Raw genomic sequence first — 16,898 nt, 5'->3', positions numbered from 1 at the left:
AGTGATTGAAGTTAGGTAAATCTAGTCCACCCCTGTCTTTAGTTTTCTGTAAAGTTTTCAAGCTGATTCGAGAGGGTTTATTCTTCCAGAGAAATTGGGAAATATGGGAATCTAGTGATCTAAACCACATATAAGAAGGTTTTGTAGGGACCATAGAGAATAGGTAGTTGATTTTAGGCAAGATCTTCATTTTTATGGTGGCAACTCTCCCCATGAGAGAAATGGGTAAGGATTTCCACCGAGCGAGATCGTCTTCAATGGTCTTCAGTAATTGGTTGTGATTTAACTTAATTAAATCTGACAATCTGGAAGAGATGTTTATACCAAGATATCTAATGTTACCCGACTGTAATGCCATATTGGGTGTCCCTTGAAAACTACAGTTAATTGGTAGGATTATACTTTTTGACCAATTGATAGAGTAGTCCGACAGAGATGAGAACTTATTGATTAATGAGAATGTTTTGGAGAGAGATGTACGTGAGTTCTGAAGGAATAATAAAATGTCATCGGCATAAAGACTTATCTTATGTTCTATCTTTTTAGACCCAATACCTTTAATATTCTGATTTTGTCTGATGGCCATTGCTAAAGGTTCAATAAAGATGGCAAAGAGTGATGGGGAAAGAGGACAACCCTGTCTGGTGCCTCTCTGCAGATTAAAGCTAGGCGACGTGTGATCATTTGTTCTGACTCTTGCATTAGGAGAGTCGTATAAGATTCTAATCCAGTTAATAAAGGATGGACCAAAACCAAATTTACTTAAAGTAGCTAGTAGAAATTTCCAGTTAACTCTGTCGAAGGCTTTTTCCGCGTCCAGAGATACTATAAATGTTTCTAGGTTATTAATGTTGGAATAGTCTATTAAATTGAGTAATCTGCGCATGTTAGTAGAGGAATTTCTGCCTTTTATAAAGCCTGTTTGGTCAGGGTGAATTATAAGAGGAGTTATTTTCTCTAACCTTCCAGCTAAAGCTTTACATATTATTTTGAGGTCAGCATTTATCAGTGATATAGGGCGGTAACTAGATGGCAATGTGGGGTCTTTGCCTGGTTTTAACAGTACGATGATACTTGCAGAATTCATGGTTGGTGTTAGATAGTTTACTTCTTTAATTTGTGCAACCATTCTGAAAAATGTTGGCGCCAGTAGTGTCCAAAATTCTTTATAGAATTCTACTGGGAAGCCATCTGGTCCGGGAGCTTTATTGCAGGACATGTGTTTAAGGGCTTCATGTAACTCTTCCACTGTGAGGGGAGAATCTAGAGCCATTACTTGTTCTTCATTTAGTTTTGGAAGGTTAATGTTGTTCAGGAATTGCTGGATGTCACTGTCTGATGGGTCTAGTTGAGATGAATATAGTGTTCTATAGAAGTTTCTAAAAGTATCATTTATTACGTTGGGCTCATGTGTGATATTACCTGCTGGGTCTCTAACTGATTGAATTGTTGATTTTTCTTTGTTAATTTTTAATTGGTTGGCTAAAAATTTCCAGATTTGTCACTGTGTTCAAACTTCTCCAAGCGTAATCGTTGTACTATAAACTGTGTTTTCTTATTGATTATTTCATTTAATTCAAGTCTAGCTTTCCTTATTTGCTTAAGCGTCTGTTCTTCCGGTAATGCGTTGTAGGCATCCTCTAATGCTTTAATTCTTACTTCTAATTCCGATATATTTGCCTTTTCTTTCTTTTTTTTATGTGATGCAAAAGAAATGATTTTTCCTCGCATCACTGCCTTCCCTGCTTCCCATAGAATACCTGCTGAGATGCCTGGTGTGTCGTTGTTTTCTAAATAGTTGGACCATTCTCTGTTAAAATAGCCGATAAAGTCTGGGTCTTTAAGCAATGCGGTATTAAACCTCCAGTTTTTAGAGGGCGGTGTGATTAATTTATTCCTCAAGTTGAAGGAAACTGGAGCATGGTCACTCACCGTTATGGGATGAATCTGAGTATCATAGATCTCGCTTACTAAAGAGCTGCTAACCAGGAAGTAATCTAGTCTAGAGCATGAGTGATGAACTGAAGAAAATAAGGTATGTTCTTTAAGAGTGGGGTGGTAAGAACGCCACACATCACAAAGACCCAGGTCCTCTATGTATTGTTTAACTATGTTAGCTGATTGCCAGTTCCGATAGTTACCTGCATTACTGAACCTATCAACTGTGGGGTCCAGTACCATGTTGAAGTCCCCTCCAATGATCATTGCGGTGTCTGTGTGCTCGGAGAGTGATGTGAAAACGGAGTGATAAAAGGATGAGTTGTCAACATTTGGACCATACAAATTAACTAAGCACAGTTTCATATTCTGAACTGATAGTTTAACTATTATAAATCTCCCTTCAGGATCTGCATCCATGTTGATTACTGTGAATTTTATTTTCCTGTTAATCAGAATGGCAACACCTCTCTGTCTAGAGTTATAGCAGGCTGAGAAAATATGGGGAAACTGAGCTGTAGAGAGGACATCCACTGATGTTTTTGTCATATGAATCTCCTGTAGGAACACAATATCAGCATTTAAGTCTTGTATCTATTGTGAATTTTTAGTCTCTTCTCTCTGGTCCCAGCTCCGTGCACATTCCACGTGATGAATCTAATCATACTCATGCTCATAGTGGTGATGAGTGTTGGATGCTATAGATGTGTGTGTGGGTGTGTGTGTGTGAGTGAGTGAAAGTGAAAGAGTGCATGGTATGAGTGTGTGTCTCTCTGTGTTTGTGTGACCCTATGTGTGTTATGTGTCTGTGTATGTGGATCTTATACAGAGACTGGTATGTTTCTATGTGTATATTGTTTGAGATAGTGAGGTGGCAGCCTGGGGAAAGAAAGTGGGGGAGAGTGTGCAGAGATAGAAAGAAAGTAGTGCAAGAGAGAGAAGAGAAAGAAAGAGAAAAAGAAGTGTATACGGAAACCATAAAGAAAATAAAAATAAAAAAATAGACTAGATAGATAGGCATAGACTAGAGACTGACAGTGTTATTGACAATAAATGTCACCATAGGCCTTGTGTATTGGACCAAAGAATCAGACTAACAAATCTTTCTAATGTAACCTGCGTGAGAAAGGCGAATACATATCTAGTTTAGTAGAGCCAAGGGGTGGTGTTCCGGTCACGGTGTAGCTGCCCATTTACATAAAGTTTGTCCACCGAGATGACAGCGCGGGCTCCTTCCTCCAGGAATCTTCTCCTGATGGGGAACAAGATCTTGCGACGCTCCAGAATTTCTTTGGGGAACTGATCATTCATGCTGAAATTGGTCCCCCGGAGCTCTCTTCCGCATCGCTTCACCTCTTCTTTTCCCTTACATGCTAAATGTCTGTCATTAGACGCTATATTAATCTATCTTTCAGGGAGGAACAATTAGCTCCTGGGTTACTGGCTCGAATGCTTGGCACACTTTTAGTTATGACTGGTTAAACTACGTTATGACACAAAATAGAGTTTTATTAGAGATTTATTTTTTTCCAAGTGCTCGTGCCGCCCCCTTGTGTCATGAAAAAATGCCGCCCCGGGCGGCTGCCCGGTTCGCCCGTGCCTAAAACCGCTACTGCCTGTTACAGTGCGTCGGGAGAGGGACACGTCCCCAAATGCGCCCTTTTTTTTCCCGGGCATATTAGCGCTGCAGAGTCCACCAAACACTCCTTGATAAACTCTCCGTCAGAAAACGGCTTACTATTTCTGGCGATTTTGTGGGATATGACATAACTTGTCTTGACAGCCGCATCTCTGGGTGTGCAAAGATTTGTAAAAAAATCCCTGTTGGTTTTGCAGTTTAGCTAGCAAAGCATTTGACTCCCTCGCGCGCTCTTCATCGGACAAGTTATTGTATTTCTCCTCGTGTTTGGTCACGAAGTGGCGATTCAAATTGTAGTCCTTGAACACAGCGACCTGTGTACCACAAACTAAGCACACCGCTTTACCTTTGACTTCTGTGAATAAGTATTTAGCAGTCCATGTCTTTTGAAAACGCGGCATTCGGTATCGACTTGGCGCTTTTTGGCGTGAGCTGACATTCTGAAGGCCAGCTGGTGTAGTGGAACTACACTGGCCACATCACTCTGTTCACGCACGCAAGTCTTGGATGCATAATAGCCACGCACCACGTCACATAAATAATAAAAAAAAAAAAAAAAAAAAAAAACAACGGCATACTTTTCAAAATAAAAGCAACACGATTGTAAAGCATGAACGGCATAAATTATATAATATTTTTTCAGTCATGTTCGGATTGACCACACCCTTACGCGGGCCGGACAGAGACGCCCAAAGGGCTGGATGTGGCCCGCAGGCCGTAAGATGATCAGGTCTGTTCAAGACTCACTATCTACCAAATCCAAATCTTCCAAGACAAGCCATTTCATACAAAGGAAGAAGGAAAGCAGTTTTGCTACTAATGTCACCACAATAAAGAAAGGAGACATGACTCAATGTACAGGAAATAAAATCAAGCCCTCCTCAATTCACAGTTGTTTGTTTTGTTCACAAAGTAGTCACTCATTGGATAACTGCTCTCAGTTTAATGAAATCACATCGAGATAAGATTAATTTCATCAAGGAAAAAGGAACATGTTTTGGTTGCCTGAAAGTAGGCCACATGAGCAAAGACTGTAGGAGTCGTTTGGATTGCCAATTGCCCCCACCTTTCCACCAAAGATAACTGTTGCATGTGATGCACCTGCCCGGACACCACAGTCTCCCCGCTTTAAAGTGCTTGAGTTCCTTTCTCAGGACATTGAACATTTTGATCCAGACAGCTGTGATTATAATGTCCCCATTGTTGGACAAATAAAGGTTTTCTTATTCTTATTATTTATTCTTATGTCAGGGTTTTAGACCAAGCCCTAATTGATTTGCCCCATGCAACCCAAAGGGAGAAAGTTAAACTTGTATGGAAAACAAGCTCTAAAGCTGTCCATAAGTTTATCCAGTCACAACCTCCCACAGTCAGAGATGACTACACAGAGCTCCGTCAAGCACTGCTAGAAGAATTCTCTTCTACTGCTGATGAGATCGGCTCAACGACACGGAGCATTACAGCCCTGAGCCACGATTTCAAAAAAACTTAAGGCACCACAAATTCAGAGTTCCTTCCTTGCAGTAATACCAATACAGTCCATCCCTGTACTGCCAGTATGTAACTAAGTAGTTTACTTTCTTTGCAGTTAAGTAAGCAAACTTGTTGATTTGTTAGCAACAGCAGCAAACTCCATAGTTTCAACTCACTAATAGTCACACCTGCCACTATTAGCTGAGAAAAGCCTATATTCTGATTGGACCCAGACCCACTGTCTAACTTTGAAAATACACCTGTATCAACTCCTTCATAGTATTTTGCTAGTCATACATGTCCAACACAAATTTTAGGACACATTCAAACAATGTTACAGCCATTAACATGAAAATGTGATGACATCCTTCCACAGCAACGTCTGCATGAAGGACAAAATTGTTATTTCTGTTAAGATCAGACCGAGTACTGCATTGAATAATAAGTACACACGCCCAACAAATGAAAGCTCAGGATTTCCTGACAGGCAGGAGATAGTTGAATGGACCTGAGTTTCTCTCCAAATCAGAGGAGGAATGGCTTAATGTGAAAGGGGATTGTGGGTCTGAAAGGGGTCTGAAATGGGACCTCTGGGTTAGTGGCGTCGTTAGGCCTGTTTTAGGGTGGCTGAAGCCCCCCTAAAATAATCTTAAGCCCCCCTAATTAGTTTTCGTGTTGTTTTATTAATATATATATATATCACAAAAAAATGCATATAATCATATAACCTGTCATTAAGGACTTAAATGTGATCATATATCTGTCAGTTTCCCTTCACTTTGTAGTGTAAGGCAGAGAGCCTCTTTGGTACGTTGTTCTCCAATCCATTCCACTTGTTCAGAACCCCCACATTACTGAAAATCCAGTCCACGTTTTCCCTGCAACCTTGCTTGCGGCTCGGTACCCGCAGCCACACAGAGCCGAATCGAACACCGTTAGGAGAACATGAATGGATGGATGCGCAAATGGATATAAGAAAGTTTTTCAGGAAAGTAAGTATTCATCACTGCTGGTAGTAACAATTAGTTAGCTCCAGCCCCCAGCTAACAGCAGAAAGTCCCATGTAATTGTAACCTTAGTTCTTGTACACATTAATTTTTGGATTATTTTAAGGATACATTTTATTGTGGTAATTTGTGTTGTGTATTCAGATGTGCAGTATTGTTTTGGGACTTCACAGGATTAAGTTTATCTCATAATTAATTCTTTATCTGGCCTTGCACTTTTCTTTTTTTTTATTTTTTACATGTTATCACTTTCTGTTATCTGACGCCTTTAGATTGTAATTTTGGTTCCTATCTTTCAGTTGTTTATGGTGGGAAAATTAAGGGTGTGACGCTCTGGTGGTGCGAGTGGAAAAAGAACGGATTAATAAAGTTTTTGGTACGGACTGTCCTGCAGTGTTGGTGTCAATTTACAGAAGAGTTGAACTGTAACCCGCATTACACCCACAGCCACAGACAATCTCTTCGCACGTCATACCTTTGTTGTTTTGGGTCAAAAGTTACATTCCAGCTGTAAAACAACGCTGCTACTATAGCTAGTTAGTCTGAAATGCACTGTGAAGGTCCTGGTTGTTTATAGAGTTCAGTGTGCACTCTCTGCAAACCTTTGTTTATTGTTACTGTATTAAAAAAACAGACTGATAATAAATACTAATAAATAACTACTTATAACTAATACAGCTAGCTGTTTTTGAAATTTTGTGCTCACGCGCTCATTTACTCACATCCTGTGCATCTCCTTGGGGCTAAGCCCCCCCCCCCACCTAAAACCTAGTGACGCCTCTGGGTCATCTGATGATGATGTACAATTCTCTTCCTGATATCTTGGCTGATTTCTTTTGATTTTCCCATTTTGTCAAACAAGGAAGCAGTGTGTTTGAGGTGTATCCTTAAAATACATCCACAGGTGTGCCTCCAATTAACTCTAATGTTGTCTGTTAACCTATCAGAAGCTTCCAAAGCCATGACATCACCATCAGGGCTTTCCTTCATTGTATAGAGACATAGTAATCTTTGTGTATGTAAACTTCTGACTTCTGACTGAAGAAAGTAATAAAAAATTCTCTTCGAAATTTTCTCTCTCGTTTTTGCTACATTTAGCAAATAGAAATAATTTTGGTAATCCTAACTGACCTAAAACAGGAGAGGTTTAGTATGATTTAACTTCAGACAGTGAGCAAAACAAGTTTATGTGTCTTTTATCACAGTGTATGTAAACGTCTGGTTCAACTGTATTTTGCTGTAAATAAATCATTCAATCGAACACGTTCTTTGGCCCAGTGGAATTTTCCTCGAACCTGTGTCCTTGAGATCTACATACAACTTTATTCATACTAATTTCCTGGGGGCGAAATTCCCCTGGGTGGCACTGTCGCAACAAACCATCCCACCTTCCTGCCACACAATTAATAATGAATGTTTTACACCCACGAAATGCAGCAAATGCAGTGAAATTATCATGTTGTTCTTGTAACAAGCCTACATGTCTCCAATTTGAATTCAATATTTTTGTACAGGAGCCATAGCTGTGAACCGGACAGCTGAGCTGGTGCAAGAGAAGAACATCTCTGTAAACTCGAGTGTTGAGTCGCCCGGAAAAGTACAATGTGATGGTCAAGCAATCAAAATGTAAGTTCATGACAGACAGAGTGGAATATTTAGGGCACATTGTGGACAGTGATGGGCTCCATCCAATTTAGTGAAAGCCATAGTAAGCGCACCGAGTCTCACCAACGTCACAGAGTTACATTCCTTCCTGGGACTACTAAACTACTATGGCAGATTCAGATTCAGATCCACGCAGCTGAAAGCTTTACATGAGCTACTGAAAAAAGAAAGTGTTTGGAAGTGGACATCCGAATGTGAGGCTGTGTTCAAAAGCGCAAAAGATCAACTACTAGAGAGCACCATAGTAGTTTATTAAAAGCCATTGAAACTAGCCTGTGATGCTTCGCCTTATGGTGTTAGAGCTGTCATTTCACATGTGATGGAGAATTGTGAAGAAAAGCCCATAGCATTTGCATCTCGCACATTAACAGAGGCAGATGGAATCTGAATCTGAATCTGAAAGAAAGCAAATATGCTCAAATAGAGAAGGAAGCCCTCTATATTTTGGAGTGAAGAAGTTTCACAAAGTTTTACAAGTTTATTCTCATCACTGACCACAAACCCCTCTTGGGTATTCTTGGGCCGAAGTCAGCTATTCCCACACTAGCTGCTTTGAGAATGCAGCGGTGGGCACTCATATTGATAGCTTAGAGTATCGCCAGTCTGCAGATCATGCAAATGCTGACACACTCTCAAGGTTGCCAAGAAAAGACAAAGGTAACACCGCAAAAGCGGGAAAAATCTTTTATTTCACCGTGATGAAGGATTTACCTGTAAAAGCCAGTGACATCGCGCAGAGCACAAACAAAGATCACGTGCTCAGCCGAGTGCCGGAGCTCACTTTAAACGGTTGGCCAAACCTCGTTAAGGAAGAGACACTGAAATCATTCCTTACACGAAGAACTGAACTATCCATGGAACAAGAATGTGTTCTCTGGGGAATGGGAGTTATAGACATTGAAAAAACTGTACATGAATGCAACACATACCAGACAGTGAGACAACATCCAGCAGCAGCCCCACTGCATTGTGTGAAAAGGTCGGTGTGGCAACGCATACATGTAGATTTTTGTGAGAAAGATAAACAGTATTTTTTAGTCCTGGTTGACAGTCACTCAAAATGGTTGGAGGTGGTTTACATAACAACCACAACATCAGCTAAGACTATTGAAGTTTTGTGTAGCATTTTTGCATCTTATGGACTTCCTGAAGAGGTGGTTTCAGATAATGGGCCACAATTCACATTCAGTGAATTTAGACAGTTTCTGAGAGGAAATGGCATCAAACAAACTTTGGTCCCAGCCTATCATCCCGCTTCTAATGGGGCACCTGAAAGGTCAGTGCAGTCAGTAAAATCTGCACTGATGAAGCAAGTGTTGGCAGATAAGGACGCTGAACTGTCTGTTGCATTGCAGCATAGACTGGTAAATTTCTTGCTGATGTACAGAAGCACGCCACACACAGTAACATGTGTGTTTCCAGCTGAGTTGTTTCTTAAACGTCAGATGAGTACCCGTTTTAGTCTTCTGAATCCAAGCCTCACTGGTGACATCCGACCTGGATTCATCACAACCAAGCAGAGGCATCCCGGAGCCTGAACATAGGATGACTTCTACTCCAGTACCAGGAGGTCTCTCTCCGGTGAAGCCTGCTCCGCTCCCTGCAAGACCCAGCCCTGCTTCCCATCCGCACTCTCCAGCCCTGTGTGGGAATACTGCAGTGAAATCAGCAGAGCTGGTGGTTGTTTCATCTGACATATGTACAACAACCAGGGGACCACTATCCAGATCGCATTTCAGGTTCCTCCTGAAAGACTAAACCTTTGAAGACCAAAGGAAACTCTATCTTCTTTTTTGGTCAAGTGTTCTGATTTTCCCTTGTTGGTTCTGAATAGATGAATATTAGTAAATTCGGGAAAGCTAATTGTTTGGATATTGAGAAACTGGATTGGAATAAGATGAGACAACACAGTTTAAATTCAGAAGAAGACACTTTAAGTTTATGGGAAGTAAATGTTTTGTTTACAATATCCATGCTAACTGCAGTATTTTGAGTTTAGGGGGTTAAAGTTTTAAAGGGGAGGAGGGTAATGGATTGAGAGTGTATTGATGGGAGTGTACAGTCCTCTAGTGGGAATTGTGCATAATGACACTGGCGGAACCTGTTCTAGTAGAGTGTGTTGCGACCGCCCAAGTGCAAACTAAGTCAAGTCTTCGTCTGTTATTATTCCCACATCAATATATTACAATAATAAGGTTACATTCACTTTTATACAGTAGGTCCTGGCCTAGATACGGTCATAGAGAAACAACATTGCTAGGGAGACAGCCTAGAAATCAGCTTGTCATAACAAAGATGACATGGTGTATCTAAAAACTGACTGCGTGCATATGTGCCTTATTTGTGGGACCTTTCCCCTACTATTTAAAGCAAGACCGGAGTGAATATCTTTTTCAGCTGTTTAACTTTTATATTTTTCCCACACTCATCAATAAAATATTTGAAATAAAATCACATTTACCATCAAGCGTACGGAACACCCACTAAATAACAAATTTTAAGCAATGGGCTAATTTATTTTACTTAGCTTCAATACAACCGTGTACTCGAACAGGAATGTGCATGGTGAATCAAATCCCAAACAATCAATGAGCCAATACATTACATCGATTGCACTACAATTACTGACCACTAGATGTCCTACTCGAGCACTGTCATTGAAGCTTCGAGTAGTGAACCATTTTTAAATAGTGTCGAAGTTTTAATAAATCCTCGATTAACCATCACGAATTACGCTCCTGACTCACTCACAACACTTCCTTCTGCCATCTCTTGTCCAGTCACAGTCCAGTGTTGCCAACTAACCACTTTCACTCAACACGTCAAATGAAACGGCGCACAACATTTCCGTTTAAAATACTGCAATACAATAAGACACAAAAGGTGTTGGAACAATTTCGACATTTGAAGATTTTACTTATTAGGACAAGTTCTCTACATTTCCTGTCGATTGGTGCAGCAAAATATCTGACCAAACCCAGTATACAGCGGATGTGACGTCACTACCAGGTTATGCAGCTGGTCTAGATGTGTAGGGGAAGGCTGTTATTTACTGACAGTCATTTTCTTGTCTTTACTTTTTTTCTAGATTTTTATTTTTATTTTTATTTTTTGTCGGTGCATGAGGTGCAGAGACATTCTACATTCAACTATCGAAGAGCTGATTCAATGGAAGTCATAAATAGCCCTCTCAACCTTGTAAGTTTCCTTCTTGACGTTGAAACAACTAGCTAATATTAGTTTAGCCAAAAACACATCGCTAGCTGCTATGGTGAGTTAGCAGCTAACCGCTTTGTTGTTTGATATTTTCGCGTTGATGTCTGCTACCGTTGACTTACTACACAACATTTCGGTGTTCGCCACAGAATGAGTACAAAGACGTTTAGCTTTGGATCACAGCACTGGCATGCCTTATGCTAAGAATACTGTTAAAAGCAGGACTTACGTTAGCCGGTGATCTATTATCATTATTATTCCTTTATACCAGCGGCAATAAACATAAATAGTGAAAACGATTTTTACGAATAATTTAGGGACTACAATAGTAAACTACAGCAGCGCGAGTTGTTTGTTCACAATAATCCCAACAAACAGGATCGGCTGGATGCCATAATGTGACACATGTTGCTTTCAAATAGGGCCATATTTTCTCTACTCATAAGAATAAATATAAACAGTGAAAATTTTCAGGAATATTGGAAGTGGTTGTTTATTTGATATACTGTATCGAATCTACTATTGTTTCTATTTGTTTGTAGTTTTATTTATATTGTCAATCAAGTCAACAAGTCATGACCTCCTGGCTTGACCTCAGGTGCTTGTGGGTCTGGGTTGGGTTTATTTTAACTTAGTTTAACTTACTTAATTACTTATTATTGTACTGTATTATACTGTGTCCAAGCTGTTTCGTCTCGTTTTGTTTTGTTTTGTCTTCTGTTTTTTAAGTGCCACCAAAATTTCGTTGTAGAAATACAATGACAATAAAAATCTTGAATCTTGAATCTTATGGGCACCACAAGGACGAGGACAGGTGCAGCACAGAAATAGTCTATATTGTTTTTTAAATATAAAATATTTATTATTTTATATTATTTATTTATTTCGTCTACCTGCAGTCCAGTAGGAATTGCTCTGCAGACCAGTCCTATTTCTTTGGGCGAGTAAATGGAGACCGGCGGTTCTCAAACTTTTTTGGCCGTGCACCCTCTTCTATGTCCCAAACGGGTTGAAGCACCCCCAATCTCCCACACCTTAAAAAAAATGCAACAAGATTTTTAACAGAAATAAAAACAAGGTGTTCTGATTTACCCTTGTTGGTTCTGAATAGATGAATAATAGTAAATACGGGAAAGCTAATTGTTCGGATATTGAGAAACTGGACTGGAATGGGATGAGACAACACAGTTTAAATTCAGAAGAAGACACTTTAAGTTTATGGGAAATAAATGTTTTGTTTACAGTGTTCATGCTAATTGTAGTATTTTGAGTTTAGGGGGTTAAAGTTTTAAAGGGAGCAGAATTTAGAATGTCAGCAGTTTGAATTAAATTGCAATAAAGTTACACGCGCATACCCACAACATATATATCCTTCATCACTAACTTTGGCTTGAGATATCCTACCTGACAGTTTCCATGATTTCAGTGGAAGTGGGTGGTCTCTTCCTTGGTTTCTTCCTTCTCCCTTGTGGGAAGTTAAGCTTAATCTTCTTGAAAGAACTTATTTCTCTTGAGACGCATAATTAGTGCAGTGAGATTGATTGATTGATTGAAATGTTTATTTCGAATATGCAAACCAAACTAAAAAAGAAAAGTAAGGCAAACATTTAAACATAGAAATACATATTGGAAAAGGAGTGAGAAGAAGAATAACTTATAAACTCCCACCCCTTCTCTTTAAATAATGAATGACAGTACCAGCTTCATTGCAACTAGTTTAGATATGCCTGATAAATAAAATATATTCCTGACTTGAATTACAACAAAAAACAAAAAACAAAACAAACAAACAAAAAAAATACATAATCTACATATACACTTAATACAATATACACACACACACATACACACATGCACAAAGAGAAACAATAAAAGAACAAAGCAAAACAAAAAAAATAAAACCATTGCCATAGTTACAGATTTTCAAGTGGAATATTCAGCTGTTGGACTTTCCATGAAAGGAAATTAGCATCTATCTCAAAAACGTGCAGAGGACGGTGCAGTGTTCTTATCCCATGGCTTTCAATGTGCAGTCACAGAAGACACTTGGCTGTCTGTAGTATTTTTTTTTTTTTTTTTAAATATTTCTATGATCATTCAGTAGTGCTGCTGAAAATACATCCTGGACAAAGCAAATATTTTAGGAGAAACATGAAAACATAAACAATACAGTATTTATTTAGCGTATGGTCTTGTCTGCAAGTGGAGCAGATGATGTGCCTGAGAAAATTATCCTGGACTGGCTGACCTGCACTGCGCTGCTTCAGTTAGGCTGTAGCCTACCTGCATAATTTCAGATCGGGTACTCGAAAAGACCCTGTGTGTAGAGAGGCAACTGGACTTGTGTAAACCCAGGATTCATCATTCCACCTATATCTGAATGACACAGGACACTTCTTTGAGGACATACACGGTTTAGCCAGTGAGGACCGATGTTTTGAAAGATTAGTAAAGGATGCCGTAAGATAAAACAAGACTTAATGGACTGTTTCATACAGTACGCTAGTATGGTGCACACATCGGTTTTTATGTTTTTGCACTTATTTGTCATTTTTTTTCCCCTTATATTTGTCACTCGTCTGTCTCTACATTAAAGTCTTTGAAATCTTGATCATTTAGTGAAGAACCCTTTGATAAATATATTACCCCGAAGTCGATGTAATATTTTTGCTATAAAATATAAAAATCTCCATTATTATTTTTTAGATACACTGCTACCTGTTAACTACTGTTTACTGTAGTACTTATATGTTTTTTTACTACTGGCTGCAGGTACAACAGTACATTTCACTGTGCATTGTACTATGTATAACTGTGCATGTGACAAATAAAACCTATCTATCTGTCTACCTTGTCATCTTCTCTTTCCCCTTCTCTTCAGGCACACCAGCAGTGCAGGAAGGCAGACCGTTTGGTGGCTGCTAGAAAGTATGAAGAGGCCATATCCTGCCACAAAAAAGCAGCAGGTAGGTTCTGTGACACTAAAATTGCCATTAACCAAAAAATATGTGGACCTAACTGTAGAGTAACCCCTTATCTTACAATCACTGTTAAATTGCAGTTCTAGACTACAAAACTAAGACAACAGACACTGTGTCACTGCCCTGAATGTCTGAGCTGCATTTTTTTTTTTTGCATTTTGCATTTTGCTATATGATGCATTGTGTCAGATGAAAGTTATGAATTTTAAATGTTGTTCACATCCCTGTCACTGTCTCTCTCCCAGATCTTTTAACTGATGCAATGACAAAAACAGTGTGTGAGCAGGTGAGTCACTCCATTGTATATGGCTTTCATGATCTGGTGATATTCTTCTCCTCTTCCCCACTATTCATTCATGCTTACTGTGATTAATGAATAGAATCAAAATCTTTGTCCAGGAAGCACAATCACTTTTTGTGGACACGTTAAGGTGGGTAGAACACTGTACACAGTTACAGGTAGTATTACTTTAAAAAAAGTACTCCATCAAAGAAAGATGTATTCAAGTTCTGTACTGCTGCTGCCTTCAAATGGAACTCATCAACTTGTGGTTACGACTTGGGAAGTAATGCACACAGCCTTATCAAAAAGGCTGTGTCGACTTACGAGGTTGTGAAAGCACCGCCATCAAGGAGGTTCATATTGTGTTTACTCATGAACAGAGTGAACATAATACCATTTGAACGAAGCGTTAGTACAGTTTTGAGGAACTTTTACTTCATTTGAGCATTTTTTTAGGTTGTTTTTAAGCAATATTGTTTTTTTGAGTTCACTGCCATAGTTTGATCTGTAGAGGTAATACTTACTTTGCAGAGATTTTCAATTATTTTTAATATGCCTTTACTGTTATGCTTATGCCTTAAGGCATAACATTGAAAATAACTGAAATAGAGTAAAGTACCCAACTCTAAATAAAGAACAGTGGAATCACCTCAAGCAATTGTGATGTAAACAAGCTGCTTTCATTGTGCTCTATGTTACAATATCTTAAAATATATGTAGTTTATAGTAATACTACACCCTAAATGGGGTCAAAGAGTATTTTTATGTCTGTGTCAGTGTTGTATCTTTATGAGTGCCATAAACATTGATGATACTGTAGGCTCGTCTGTCCATGGAGCTGCAGAGAGACAGTCATATCAAACAACAGCAACTGATCCACGAATGCTGGAAGAGAGAAACTCGGCGTGAGGAACCAAGAGTGGTACACCCTCCAAGTGGGCCAGGGCTCATTACCCAAACTCAGTCCCCAGGCCAGACCCAGCCACGCAGCTCCTCGGGCATCTCAGCTACAGAGTGCACAGTGGCAATCAGGGAGAGAGAGTATGACACCTTACTCTACCAGTTTCAGACTCGGCAGACCGGTTACCAGTCTTTGACTCCATCATGTTGTGGATCTAAGACCAACAAAGATGACAAAACTCGCCTGGAAGAACAGCAGACCACCATTGAGGACTTAAGGCATCTAGTTGACCACCTGATCAATGAAAACCAACGGCTTGTGGCAGAGAACGAGCGGCTACAATCAGAAAATGCACGACTTCATGTTGAGGCAGCAGACTTTGTGGAGCGTTCAGAGCTCTGGGTGCTTCCACAAGCAGGAGGCACTGTCGGAACAGAAAGGGAGAAAGATAGAAAGAGCACTGGGAAGGGAATTGAGATTTCAATTCCTCAGCTGCCACCTCTGGAAATGCCGGCTCAGGAAGATCTGTGTCTTGATAACTTACCCCCTCTGGAGCTGCCAGAAGACATCCGAAATGAACTACAGGAGCTATTGGACAGAGATAAACTGTGATATAACAGACATCAGACTCACACCTCATTCAATTGGACCTTTGGTACCAAATTGTTTGAAATTGAAAGTCACAGACTTTGATGACATGTACTGAGGTTAGAGGGGAACACTCTATTTCCCCTATAAACTCTCAGCACTGAAAAGAAGCTGTGATCTATACACCACTAGTTGGAACAACAATAGGAGAGATGTTAGTCTGAAGAAGAGGACTGTTCAGACAGATAAGGTGAAAACATTTCCACTAATACAAGACAAGTCGCAGATAGAAGGATAGTTCTTCCAGATATGTTAGTTGGGACCTCAATGAGGTTTTTGTATGTACTGCTTTAACAATTGGCTCTTTTTTTTTTTTAGCTACAAAGACTCAAACACATGTAGGGTGAAGAAAACTGAAATAGGGAAGTTCAGTGATAGCAGCTACCTTGAAAACGTATTGAAAAAGATTATTCACTTAATTAGATTTTTAAGTAAGTTAATTTACATCCCTTAATTGGAGCAAACACATTTTTTATTTTTTTCAAGAACATATTAAAATATTAAAGTATGTTCATCATTAAGTTATTGTGTGCTGTGAAGACGTTCCTGTCAACTGTAGATATCTTAATGACCTTAGGAGTACATTTGTGATTATTTATGTGATTTGGTGGTCTGTCAGAGCAGTTTGTAGTTTATATGGAGAATGCTTAAAAAAAATGCACATTGTCTCAACTTGCCTCAGGTTTTGTGGAAAATGACTCAATGTTAGTCTTCCATTGTTACACCTATCTCTGCAGTGTTGCGTCAGCACAATTTTCAGTCTGCTACAGGGGGAAAACACACTGGCTTGTTCATGTTTTATATTTCCAGCACAGGTGTTTAAAATGGCGAAGGCCAGGATGCAGCAATGGTTCCCCTTCGAAACACTGTTGGGAATAACTTTCTCTGATGCAACATTTGCACACTGGGATTCAAAGCATGTTGGTTGTGACACGTTTTCTGATTTAAGACAAACATAACTTTGTAATTGGTGTCCTAGTGAAGCTTGCCTATACCATTGCTTATTAAATTGACTCATTGAAATCATAGAGGATTTGCTAGCTATATAGCTGCAGAAATGTATTAAATCGAGATGACAGAAGCTTGTGTGGAGAGGAGTGAATGTGTACATTAGATAAAAACGAATAAATTGACTGATATTGATCAT

General features: G+C 39.4%; 1 protein-coding gene across 1 annotated transcript; it reads left to right on the top strand.

Annotated features, from left to right (window-relative positions):
• The first annotated feature begins 10,727 nt into the window (after nucleotides 1-10,727).
• Nucleotides 10,728-16,894, top strand: nrbf2b (nuclear receptor binding factor 2b). The gene is made up of 4 exons (XM_084568103.1): nucleotides 10,728-10,920; nucleotides 13,820-13,904; nucleotides 14,165-14,205; nucleotides 15,023-16,894. The coding sequence occupies exons 1-4, from the start codon at nucleotides 10,750-10,752 to the stop codon at nucleotides 15,713-15,715; spliced, it is 990 nt and encodes a 329-aa protein (XP_084424229.1). The 5' UTR covers nucleotides 10,728-10,749; the 3' UTR covers nucleotides 15,716-16,894.
• The last annotated feature ends 4 nt before the right edge of the window (nucleotides 16,895-16,898 follow it).

The sequence above is a fragment of the Chelon labrosus genome, assembly GCF_963514085.1.
Source record: "Chelon labrosus genome assembly, chromosome: 19".
Lineage (NCBI taxonomy): Eukaryota > Metazoa > Chordata > Actinopteri > Mugiliformes > Mugilidae > Chelon > Chelon labrosus.
The sequence above is the reverse complement of the archived record's forward strand: the minus strand, read 5'-3'. Positions and strand labels throughout refer to the sequence as shown.

Bases quoted from the DNA above. Each gene is read 5' to 3' on its own strand.
- nrbf2b (XM_084568103.1), top strand. From the start codon at position 10,750: ATGTGTAGGGGAAGGCTGTTATTTACTGACAGTCATTTTCTTGTCTTT. The intron at 10,921-13,819 runs GTAAGTTTCCTT...CCTTCTCTTCAG, and splicing joins TAAATAGCCCTCTCAACCTT to GCACACCAGCAGTGCAGGAA. The intron at 13,905-14,164 runs GTAGGTTCTGTG...TCTCTCTCCCAG, and splicing joins CTGCCACAAAAAAGCAGCAG to ATCTTTTAACTGATGCAATG.